General features: G+C 35.2%; 1 protein-coding gene across 31 annotated transcripts in view; it reads left to right on the top strand.

The window, feature by feature from the left end:
• GPHN (gephyrin) overlaps window positions 1-13,223 on the top strand; it is a 240,785-nt gene that overhangs the window by 148,829 nt on the left and 78,733 nt on the right. For 18 of the 31 annotated variants that reach the window (XM_072337125.1, XM_072337099.1, XM_072337105.1 and 15 more), the window contains 2 exons: window positions 4,511-4,783; window positions 10,956-11,090. In XM_072337125.1, coding sequence (XP_072193226.1) covers window positions 4,511-4,783; window positions 10,956-11,090 — 408 coding nt within the window. Of the gene's footprint in view, window positions 1-4,510; window positions 4,784-5,879; window positions 5,988-10,955; window positions 11,091-13,223 lie in introns of all 31 variants that reach the window. The other 13 variants (XM_072337092.1, XM_072337096.1, XM_072337095.1 and 10 more) reach the window with 1 other exon arrangement.

Below are 13,223 nucleotides of genomic sequence, written 5' to 3' on the forward strand. Positions count from 1 at the left end.
AAGTTTAGAAGCTTCTCAAGTTTAGAAGCTTAACTTCAGACTTGCTTTTGCTGAAGGATATAATTTTCAGCCTTGAGATCACTTTTATTAACTTAGTGATGAAATGATCTTTGATTTACCTTTTCAACTTCTTCCAGATAGGTCCCCTCACATTAAAGCCATGTACTCACTTATGTATTCTGACAAGCTTGGGGTAACTGAACCCCCAGGGAATAGAAACTTCATGTCACTGTTCTGGAATATAGATTGATATGAAATGGGTTTTTCATTTCTATCTTATCTTGCAAATCACAAAGTGAAGTACTTTATTCTATTCAACAAGTGAGATGTGACACCTCCTGTCACGTATAGGGGAACTTGTCATATATAGAGGCACAGTAGCTTTTGTAAATTGTGCGTGAGTTGTTGTGTATATGATGTTCTTACAAGATAGTTTGAAAAGTGTTTTTTAGCAATAAATATTCAGGACCTTTATAGTTTTGAATAACTATTCTACTATTAGAAGTTAGCTAAAAGTCTTTGTTATAGTGGCAATCATTTCCATAATGAATGTAGACGAAGTCTGAGCCCATATGTTGGTATATCATATACTTGATTACTTGAGCAAAAGCTAATGCAGTGATATTTCTGAGTATCTGCTGTGAGTGGTGATTTTGTTCCTAGTTGGAAGAAATTATGCTTCTGTGAAGCATAATTCTTCTAAGGATGAGACAGTCTTCACAATTAAACATCAGGAGGACTCTTTCTAGGTTAGTAAGGTTCAGTCTTTTCACTGTTTTTTCCATCTGTGCAGTTGATTGATAGCTTTGGAAGGGCAGCTTTCTTCACATATACTCTACTAAACTGAATATTGAGCTGCACAGTGATAAAAATTGCTAAAATAAATCCTGTATCAATCATGGGAATCCTTCTCCAGGGCTCGTGCTGCATCAGCAACCTTTTTAGAAAGTGTCTGACCATAGCAATTAAATCCTCACCTTGGAGAATTGGTGCATTGGTAAGAAGTCTGTACTTTCTTTTTGTTCAGAAATCTGTGCTTCTCTTATTGACTTACGGAAGAAGTGGCATAGCTTGCAATCTCTACTGATTTTAGTAGTGTTCAGCAGCACCCCTAACATACCAGGTGCAGGGAAAAAAAGTCTTTTTCTGCCTGGAGGCACTCAGACTATAAAGCTAGGTAAGAAGGATGAGGAAAAGAAATGAAATATGTTAATAAGTATTTTAGCAATAGTTTCAAATATAAGTGATTAATAAAGAGGTAATTCTGCCAGAATATGATAAAGCTTGATTTTCTTGTATAAGATTGTTATAAGCTTTATTTAATCCTATGGTGTTGATCATCTGTTCTGTCACAATTTATTTAAACATAAAACATCTGCAAAACAAGAGGTTTCAGCAAAGACTTTTAAGATGCATATTACAGAAAATGCTTCCTTAACAGACTTGTTCTCAGGAGCCAAATAGGGCAAGTTGTTACCAGGCATTGCTCTCATTTTCCTCTTTTATGACTTGCTAATATTCTTTCCATTTTATTAATACAGTCACATAAGAAGCTTATGTAAAAGCTATGAAATTGCACCAGTATGCTTATTTTATTAATAAAATACTAAATATATTAATACAATGTGACAGCAGTGTAAATGTCCATTTCAAAAATGGACACAATGCAAAATTAAAGGAAATGAAGGCAAGAGCAGTCTGAACCAAGTGTGTTAAACTCCCTCTTGCTGTTATTTCCCCCCTTTTTTATGAGCGCAGATTTCACTTAGGAAAGGAGAACTATGTATTCTTAGGTCAAAACCAATATTGCAATAGAAGTAGAAGGAAGAAGGCTACTAGAGTAATCTTTGTTGCAGTTTGGCTAATAACTGTTTACTTAAGCTTGATCAGAACACCAGAATAAAAACTTGCCTTATCAAGGAGTCTAAGCCTCACTGTGAAAGGAGTCATTGGGGACTCTCCATCTCAAGACTGGTACTGGAAAGGGCACCGTTGGAATAGGATCTTAGAGTCAAATTTTAAATTGCAGATTTAAGTTTTAATCTTGCAAATAAGTAAAATAAACCATTTTTGACTAGTACACTGTCTCACATAGAGAAAATATCCAAGATGTCTCCACTGGTGTCATAGCAATGTAACCATTCTTAGCTATACTTTTAGCAGCTAACTGAAATTAACATTTTGGTAGGCCCTTTATTTTATGTAACTAGTATAGCACAATGGAGAGGAAAAAGCCTTGTAATCCAAAGCAGAGAATTTGTTGGTGTTCCAAGTTCACCATTTGTTGCTGTAGCAATGGCATTGTCTTTCCATTCATCGGAGATGCTAGCTTGGTATTTCTGCTGCACTTCAGAGCTGCTCTGTGATCTCAGTTGTCTGATAGAATTTCGAGCATTCTTTGCTCTACTGGCACGGTAGTGAGCAAGAGGAAAAATGCAGGTGATGTCAAACATATTTTCTCCAGAGAACTTAAACGGAATGTATTGCTGAACACAGATTTGTAGTCTACTTCAATATTTGTGTTGTTCTAGTCTGTTTCATTTCATTTCAGCCTTTAAAAAGCTATATAATACTGTTGGAGGAGGCTGAGTATGAAATTACCAGATACTCATTGAAATCTTCGGGTTTGTGGCAATTTATGTGATTGTACTAGCAATTGCCTAAAACGATGAGTGTTAGAAATAGCATAGTTGGGAACTAACTTATCAGTAGTTAAGTCAACAAGGATTTATTTCAGTGGTAGGAGTGGGGGGAATATGCTTGCTAATGAGTTAATAATTAATGTACGTTTTCATTATTTGTAGTCAGATCTCCTTGTTTACCACTTGCTTGAGATCTGCTTTTTCACTGAAGTAAGGGTGGTTGTATACCTCAGTGTTTTAAACCACTTTTAAAATAGTACTCTGGAAGTTCAATAACTCTGAGCTTTATAGTTGCAATAGAAATTATATTTCTTTATTATATTTACAAATAGATTTTAAATGTATATTGATTATATGCAGCAATTTTTGCTCATCTGCTCACTTGAGTTCTTTGGAGAAGCAAATGTTTATAGAACTTAAAAATCTGAGTAGTAGTCTGGCTTTTCCTTACCCTTAGAGGTATGATTGAAAGATGGATTCTTATTTAGAGGTTTTGAGGAAATACTGTTTGTGAGTCTTGATTTTGACTTACAAACTGGCTCGTATAAATTCTGCTATTTTCTGATGAATGGTTTGTTAACATAGTCATTTTTATTTATTGAAAATACTTGTTAATGTATCTGTTTCCAAAATATTTATTATTATTTAGTTTTTGGACTCTTTAAATTCTAGTATTACATTTTGAGAAGTCTTCTTTAAGGTTGAAATGAAACAAAAGATGGAAAGCAATGACAGGAATAACATCAGCTTCCTCTGTCAACTTGTACATTCTCTAACTGTACTGCCTTGGCAATTCACTGTTGTGACCTTGCCATCATTTTCCAGTAATTCAATTTATCTATGTAGTGAGCAGACAAGACATGAAGAAAACCCCTTACTCTAAGGTGCTTGGGAAGAGGGTGAGAGACAATAGTCATAAATTGAAGAAGGGGAACTTCCAACTGGATAAAAAGATAAAGAAAAAATCACAGTGAGGATAATTAGTCATTAGAACAGGTTGTCCAGAAAGTTTGGGGAGCTTCTGTTCTTGGACTTTTTTCAAGACTAGGCTGAACAAACCCAAAGCAACCTGACTGAATTCAGTATTTTAACAACTTCCTGAGGTTCCTTGAAACACGAATGATTCTTTTACTTGGTGAAATAGCTAAAAGTAGCTAGAAATATGTACAACTGTTGCAAAGCAAGTATGGTTACATGGAATCTGTGTTTTGTCTCTTCTCTGACTATACAAAATAAACTTTTTGATTGCTTTTAAATCACGGAGCAAGGAGAGGTTTGAAAAATAGATTACCAAAGGTAAATTTTTTTGAGTTACTTAAAATTATAATGACATCAGTACTGCCTGAGAGCCCCAAAGGATAAGTCCATGAATTAAATGGCAATTATTGTGAAACATTCTCAATTTGTGAATGAGTGTAACAGAAATTATTTGAAGCTAATAACCTTGCAGGGATAGAGTTAATGTTTTTATTCTGCCTTTCTGTAATAATACTGCCAACTGCCATAAATGTGCTTCTGTATTATGCATTCGTTAAAATTTTAACTCTTGTTTTCCTAAGTTTTAATCCAGTTTTAGGTTAATTGCATTAATTCTTGACTGTTGTACAGCTTACTGTGTTTGCATGAAAAGGAAAAAAAATATTTCTGAATCCTCAGTTCCAGTTCTGGTGGGTTTTTTAGCTGGTTGGTTGTTGGGGTTTTGGTTTGTTTGCTTGTTTGTTTTTCTAAGAGCATTGGTAATGGACATTTTGGTTTTTATTTATGATCAGATGCATCAAAATCCCCAATATCTCCTAAGAGCAAATCTGAAAAAACTTTATTTGTTTCTGTGAGTAACTATACATAGTCATTTCTCTTCTTGTGCATAGGAATGCTTTCAGTTTATACTGCCAGCCCTACCTCATGCCATTGATCTCTTGCGGGATGCCATTGTAAAAGTAAAGGAGGTACACGATGAGCTAGAAGATCTACCTTCACCACCACCTCCTCTTTCTCCTCCTCCAACCACCAGCCCTCACAAGCAGACAGAGGACAAAGGAGTACAGTGTGAGGAAGAGGAGGAAGAGAAGAAGGATAGTGGAGTTGCATCAACAGAGGACAGTTCCTCTTCACATATAACTGCAGCAGCCATTGCAGCTAAGGTGAGTCTGGCTTGTTTCTAAGACACTCTTTAGCTTCGCACAGGTACTTTCCAACAATATTCATTTGCATGTCAAGTCTATATGTTGATGTTGGTGTGCCCAAACAGATATATTTTGGATACGTTTCATAGAAATTTAGCATCCTAAGAGCATATGAATGATGTTTCAGTAAATGATCACAGATTTCATTGGAAGATGAATTGTTTATTATCTAGATTATAGGTTGCATTTTAATTATACCATTCTGATGTGACAGAGTATGTTTATTGTTAGGTTTAAAAGAAACAATCAGAAATACTCAAGACTCCTGAATGTGCACTGTTCAGCGAGTGACATACTAAGGAGTCACAGGAAGATTCACTAACTCATGTTTTCCATTTTGTAATGACAGTATTGGTTTTTAAAAACATAGAAAGTATGACAGTTACGTAGCAGTTTAGGTCGTAAGCTATCCAGTCTACTGCATGAGAAATGTGAAATTCTGTCACAAAATTAAATGTCATCATGTTGTCTTTAGAGCCTCATTGTAACTATGAATTATAGATCATTGTTACTTCAGTGTTACTCAGACCAAAATTATGAATTGGAGACTACAAATGGAAAAAGAATGACACTCATTTATTCCAAATAAATGTGCTCTATATTTACTTGCTGTACTTTTAATTCCAACTATGGGAACTGAATGTGCAAGTAACTCAAGATGCTTATAAAGAACTTCTAAAGCAAAGCGGCAACATTCTAACACCAGAAGTGTGAATTCAGGTCTAAGACAGCTACAGCTGGAGATCATCATTTTATGGAAAATCCTGATTGTGTATGTCATTAAAAGGCTGAATTAAGGAAGTTATCAGATGCAACTCTGAGTTTTTATTAAAGCAATTTTAAAATTCATTGATTTATTTTAATATAGACAAAGAAAAATAATGTATGCAATTTTAAAGACAGAAATTATCTGACATCTAAGCCGGCTGTGTTCATGTGAGCTTGACATTTCAGCATCACACTTGTTTTCACCTCATTGCCTTTCAGTCATTTGCTTGTTTGGTCTCATATTTTCCTGTCACTGTATTCATAGCTGTTATGTGTTGTGCATTAGAAACATCCATCCTACACCAGTTCAGCAGTTATTATGGCAAAAGGTGAACAGCCCATTCCTGGTCTCATCAGTTATTGCCATCATGCAGCAGGCAGTGCAGAAGAACCGGTAAGATGCACTTCCCAGAGGCTTTTGCACTAACAGTAGTTAAAAATACACTGCCTGCCACCTATTCTAACAGTGTTACTTTTTCTTATTCTAACAAATAGATATCAGTGCTATCTGTCTTTTAAAGAACATGCTACAGAGAACATTCTGCTTAAGATACAAAACTCAACAGGATAATATCGTGTGCTTTTCTGTCAGTTGGAATCATTCGTCTGCTGAGATAAAAATTGCTGTAAAGCCTATGTTTCTGATGAGTCATCAACTTTATCATCTAATAGACTAAATTATTAAATATAATTATAAGAATCTCCTAAAATCACTGCCTTAGAGCTTTTTCACTGTCATTTAACTTGCTTTGCTTCTTTCTCTCAAAAGCTTGTTTGTCGACATAATGCAAGATTGGCACTGGGCTTTTGTCATATGTTTTCACTGTTTAGTTTCTCTTTTATTTTTGTGCTCTGTTTAGAAGTAGACTTTTTCAAAATCAGTAAAAAAAAAATGGAGTCAGTTACAGTAGATTCATAAATTATAAATTACTGCTTTTTTGTGAATAGTGGGCAGCTACTTAGATGAGTGGTAGAAATCACTACCAAAGGCTGAATCTAAATTTGAATCAAAATAGAGTAATGGCTCTAGAATCATTAGGAATGAAACATAATTTACCATATTTGTAATTATAGGTCAGAGGAATCTGAGGAAAGCAGTTGGCCTGGCAGTTGTCCCATCCAACCCATTCATCCCCTATCTGCCAGCAAACTAAGTGTAAATTCTTAACATTAAGTCATTAAGTTCTGTTTACCAGAGTCTGCACTTTCTCACCCTTCAGGCAAATAGTAATTTAAATCACCAATTGAACTAATTTAAATCACCAGTCAAACAGTGCTACACTTCTGTATATATAACACAATGGCCCTGTCTCTCAAAAAGTCACTTAGGAAATGTTGTGAAGGCTTTTAAACCAATGTAAAGCTACTTTTGGAAAAGATGATATCAAATGAAATTTTAAAATTAATGACATGAAAAAGACACAGTGAATATCTTTCTCTGTCCACCATTTCTCATTCACTTCTTTTTCCATCAGTGTGTTACAAGTTTTTCCACTCCATCTAGCTATAATCAGGAGCTGTTTTCACTCAATTTGAGTTTTATTGTACACCATTTAAAGAGAACCATCATTTAGTGTTTTGAGGCATCTGTCCTTTGTTAAATTTGTTTGCAAATGAATTGAAATATTTAGGTAAAGATGACATAAACACACAGAGCATAACTTCATGAAAAAAAAAAGTAATAATGTTTCTGCCTTTAATTATTGCAGACAACACATAAATCTCTTGGGCTGACCAGCCTCTTTAACAGCATTAACAAAATACCCCCTTTACTAGATATGTAGATTAACTAAATTTAATTTTAAATAAAAAACGTGCTAAATCGCAGTAAAATTCAACATTCCCAATCTCACATAACATGTATGCATAATAAAATCAGTTGCATTTTGTTACCCCTTTAATGAGCAGCATATGTGCGTTATATTTCTCTATGTTTTTATGTTGGTGCAATTTACACATTAGTATTAGTAACTGCAGTCAGCAGGTAATGGTGATTAAAGAGAATCTTAATGCTGTTTTTAGCTAGACAACAAATTCTGCTGTCACTGCAGAGAATCAGATCTCCTGGGAGCAACATTTTTGACTGCAGGCTAAACTAAATCACTCATTAAGATTCTGAAATTGTGAAATCTGGCATGCCAGAACTTAAGAGTTCTGGATGGGTTTGTATATAGTTTTATGACAAATTTTATTTTCAGCTAAGGTGATGATTAGGAAATAATCCCCATTGAAAAGTAATTCCTGTCATCATCTTTATTCTTTGTCTTTAGCTTCCTTTGCTAATTAATGTCCTACCTGATATTTCAGCTAAATTTTAATTTTTTCATAGGCAAAAAATTAGTACTGTGTGTGCATTTCAGTGGAGACTGGAAAAGTCTCGTTTAACTTTTGTTTTCTTTTTATTCTTAAAAAAGTGATGCCACATAAAATTTTGGCAGTAGAGATTGGTGGTTAAAAAAGCAAACCAGGCACTTGCTTGAAGGAAATGAGACAATAAGAGATACCTAATTACTCTAGAGTAACCAGAGTTAACTCCAGGGAGAACTGCATCCTGCTGTCATTTGTAATATGTAGTTTTGTCTTTGTATTTTGGTATCCTGAAGCATGTGAAAGATGTATTAGGCCCATACCCAAAATTGGTCAAAATTTAGGGCTTTGCTAAAACATTGAGATTAAAAGTATTAAAAGTTGTATATAGTGTTGGAGCTATGCCAGCATAAAACTAAGAGCTGGCAACCTTTTTTTTTTTTTTTTTTTTTTTTTTTTTTGCGTATTTAATTTATTTCAAATAGAATTACAAGTGAAGGAGAACAGAAAGGAGATCGTTCTTCTGAATACAGTCTGTCTGATTAGAATACCTTTCTGCCTTCTTTCTCCTGCTATGTATCTAAGATCTATGTATCTAAGATCTTATTTGCAATTTAGACTACTGCAAGTTGAGGTCAGTTTGGTACTGTTTCTGAGCAGAAGCAATTCCAAGCATAAGCTTCTGTAGTGAAGAGAAACTGCTTGCTCTGTAATTCAGAGTGGGAATTGCGACACAAGTTACTAAGTTCTGAAAGAACTTCTAAAGAACCTTTTAAAATACTGACAGAAATTGACTGGCAAAAAACAGTCAGTCTAGAAACACAGCAGCATGCGGCTGGTAGTAAACTGAGAAGAAAATCTGTTGCCATAAAACTTAAGTTGCAAACACAAGAAAGTCCAAGGTATGGAGAAGAGTTTATGTTCAGTACAATCCACAAGATATAAGCCAGTGTCTCTTAAGTTAAGGTTGCAAAATTGGATGCAGTTCTTGTTCATAAATGTGAACCAAGGAAGCTATGGAAACAAAAATGACATAAAAGAGGAATATTTAGTGACTTGAGCCTTAAGATCATCCATTTCAACAGGCCATTCAACAGGATCGTAACATGAATGTCTGCTTAATCACAGCCTGAAAAAGTATGAGGGCACAAGTAACACATTTTTAGATAAATTATGTTTTGTTAAATTTTAAATTATTATCATATCAGTCCTGTGACTGAGGTAAGACAGTTTGTTTGCCAGTAAGTGTTACCAAGGTCGGAACAAGTTCCTGAGGCAGATGTCAAAGATACTGTAACTTCCCCAGTTGGAACAGCTTTGGTATGTCACTTAGTATGCAAAATCAGCAGACCATTAAGAACATCCCATGCTTTTCCTGGGAGTACACGTCTATTTCATTTTTCTCCTCTTTTAGTATCATCCCTGCTTTGTCTCCACAACTCAGTAACGTGAGATGACTTTGGGACAAGGAATCCTGGGAGGAGATATTTTCTAGAGCATTCTGTTTGCCTTAAAGCCATACTAGGCAAGAATGCCCAGAAATGCCTAAATGCGAGCTAGTTACACCATCTCCAGTTAAAAAAAAAGAATGTAGAAAATTCTATCTGGATATGGTTAAAGTAAGTGGTTTTACTTGTCACATGAGCTTCAATTCTCATTTTCTTCTACTGCTCACTACTGTCATTTCCCCCAGTAGCATTTTAGGTGGTTCTTTTGGAACTTGAATGTCAGGGTAAACTAATAAATTCTTAATGAGTAGAGAGATCATAAAATACGTGCCTTTGTACATACTCCTTTAAAAATCTGAATTTGGAGTTGTTCTTCTACATGTTCATTTGTGTTGTGATAGAAAATTAAATTGCAAGAACAATCTGATGTTAGAAATACTACCTCTGAAAAAGTAATATGTTAAAATCTTGAAAATAAAATCAGAATAAATCAATAGAGTGTCTAATAGCAGAATATCTGCTGCATTTTGTATGTTGAACAGTTCTACTATTTGAGATAGTCATCATCTGTATGTCTTATCATTTTATACAAAATAAATAGAATCATTTTGTCAAACTGGTGATCCAATCTATTATAAAGTTGGTGTGATATCTTCATGACTAGACTGAAATACTGCAGGAGACTTTGCTAAGACTCAGTGTATGTTAAAGATTGACTCTTAAATGCAGTCCTCTAGCTCTAGTGTTTGTGACTAATGATAAAACAGAAAAGACAGAAGATTTTTATAAATGCATTGATAGATTTATTCATATTACTGAAAGTATTCTCATTGTTACAAGTTGTTGTAACTCCACTTATTTAGTTGGGTTAATAATACCAGCTTGAGGACCTGTTGCTTAAAATATCCATCTTAGAAACATCTAGCCTTGTAGTATATTATGTGAAAACAAAGATTGAATTCTCTTCACAATGCATTTTAAATGCAAGCATTGACTCTGTATGGAGTTTTCTTGTGCTTTTGCCCATATTCTCTTCAGAGAAGCCTGCAGGCTTTTCCAATACACAGTTTACATCACGAATGTGTGTATCTGAAATAAATTCTTTAGTACACAAAATGAAGAGTATGTATGTACTCACTGTATGATATTTCTTCTGAGAAATGTATTTACAGCATGACATTTCTTCAGAGGGTTTCAGTCATTGCTAATAATTGGTTTTCTGTTTGAAACAGATAAAAAATGAGATCCATCTATGTCATGGTAGAAGTCATTGTTGGTTGTTGTTGGACTTTAAAGGATGGGGCTTCAGGCTGAGGAAAAACAGTCTTGTTACTTACTGTTACATCTTGTAGTACATTATATGCAAACACTTTCAGGACAAATAATTTCTTCCGTGCTTCTACAGTTACTATATGATTTTGCTTATTTGTGGTAGGTTTGTTACTGAAGTTACAAGGACTTAATGTTACCATCGTTAGCAGTACATACGAGGAAATGTGCAAACTGAGGACTGGTGTGTTCCAAAAAAAAAGGTTATATAAAAATGCATTATACTTTTTTCAGTGAGGTTTATTATTGACTCTTAATTCCACCTCTTTTCATTTAAGATTCCAGATTCCATCATTTCTCGTGGTGTTCAGGTGCTCCCACGTGATACAGCCTCCCTCAGCACTACCCCTTCAGAATCTCCTCGTGCCCAGGCCACCTCTCGTCTTTCCACTGCATCCTGCCCAACACCAAAAGTAAGTACATTTATGCCTTGCGAGTTCCATGCTCAGACTTATGATCTATCAGATTTATGTATTGCCTCAGCTAGGAGAGGTTGGTTTGCATGCAAGGGATATATCATTCTCAGTAATAGATAAATCCAAGATAGTACTTTATTCCACGTGCACTTCTGCACAGTTTAATGTGTGGGTCTACCAACATGTTACGATTACTGAAGTTTCATGTTAGCTCCTGCAATATCAGTCATGAATATCATTAACACCTTGAATGTGTTTCGTATCCCCAGGAACGTAGATAATCCTGCCACTGAGTAACAACATTTAATAAGTAGTATTTTGTTGACAAAATATGTGTGCAAATTTTTAGCCTGAGCTGGGGCAGTTCTCTGCCCTGCTCTACTATTGATCAGTTTAAGACTCTTTCAAACCAACTAATTTTGCTCAACCTTAGATATTTGCTGCCTGACACTTGGAAACAAAAAACAGTCTAAATTTAATAGTAAGAAAGTTTTAATGCCAACCTTGTGGGATTATTGTTCACTTCTTACTGATTATACTATGCCATCTAATTGTTAAAGTGAACTCTATTTTATTATCTTTTTAAAAACTGGAATTGCATACATCAAGGACAAAGGGAATTGACCAGTGGCAAGGCCTGTAATGTCCACCTGCAGTAGGATTCTTTTCAGCAGAAAAAAGCTCTGCTTGAATTTGCTTTATGTATTCACGTCACAATGATCTTTTTGTGGTACCAGATGCAGACGTACTAATAAACTCATAGCAGATGGTGAACAATAACATTCTTCCTCTTCTAATTTGTGATCCTTGAAGACTATTCTGCTTCCTAAAATGATTGCTAGCATCTGCTAATTCTTCTTCCTGCTGTCTCATTCTTTTCTGTTAGCGAACAAGATTTATAGGCAACCACCCATAGAAATGCTTTGGTTTAGTCTGTAGGAGAGTTTTATGCAGTACTCACCTTCACTGTAACAGAGTCAAAATTATTCTGATAGACAGCATACTAAGCTTCACTATATTCTGCTTTTCTTGAGAAGATACTCAGAGAATTAAATCTGCATGCTGTTCCTTCATTTTTTACTAAAAAAGCTGTCACTTGTCTGATGGCTAAAAATAGAAGCTCAGAGCTTCTACATTAGAACTCTTGAGCAGAAGAACAATACAAAACAGAGGAGCTGCACTGAGTTTTATGCCTCTTGACAAAACAGAAAAGTCCAAAGAAAATGGAAGGAGACCAAGCGTAAAATACTGTCAATGTTGCTAATAGCTCTAGATTAAACCTCTGTTTTTTAAAGAAGGTGTGGCTGTAGAAAGGTATGAACTTTATCAGCAATGAAGCAGAGTGCATTCTTCTAGACCAGACGTGTCCAACCTATGGCCTGCAGGCTGCATGTGGCTCAGTACAGCTAATAATTAACCCCACCATCCTAGTGGCAGCTCTTCCCCATGTGGCCTGGCCCAGCCACAGGCATGCACCCATCACTGAGCAACAAGCAAAATATCAGCCCAAGACATTTCCCCTTCACTCAGTGTGGCCTGGGCAAACCAGAAGGTTCAACACTCATGCTCTAGGTAGTCTTCAGTGATTTGGAGTCTACAGAAGGAAACTACATTGATTTTGAAAAAAGAGTAAAAAAAAAAAAAACAACAACTGAAGCTTTTCTTTGGGAAATTAGTTGAGATGAGCTCTTAAAATTGTGTGGCACTTTGGTGTTTTGTGTTAAGCCCCATTTTTCATGTATTACTGCAGGATCATATTTTGTTCAAAATAGGAGAGACCACCCCACTTTTAAAACAGGAGTTGCCATGAGACATCTACCTAGTCTAGCTTTTCTTTAATGACTTCCAGAAGTGGGTAGTACAAGATGCTTCAGGGAAAAAATAAGGAAAACCCAAATGTTAACAGCAAGACAATAAACGTGAAGAATAATCTCATCTTTTCCAATTACCTGAAGTTTGGATTTTGGAAAGAAGCATAAACTCATTTGCCAGTTAGAGAGCTCTATATTTTATGTATTTTGAAAAATGAAACCGCCAACTATTCTTGGTATCTTTTATTCAGTCTTTTTATTTACCCTTAAATTCTCAAACATCATCTGAAGTTGTCTAAAAATACAGTTCGTTCACATT

Source organism: Excalfactoria chinensis, chromosome 5 (assembly GCF_039878825.1).
Source record: "Excalfactoria chinensis isolate bCotChi1 chromosome 5, bCotChi1.hap2, whole genome shotgun sequence".
Classification (NCBI taxonomy): Eukaryota; Metazoa; Chordata; class Aves; order Galliformes; family Phasianidae; genus Excalfactoria; species Excalfactoria chinensis.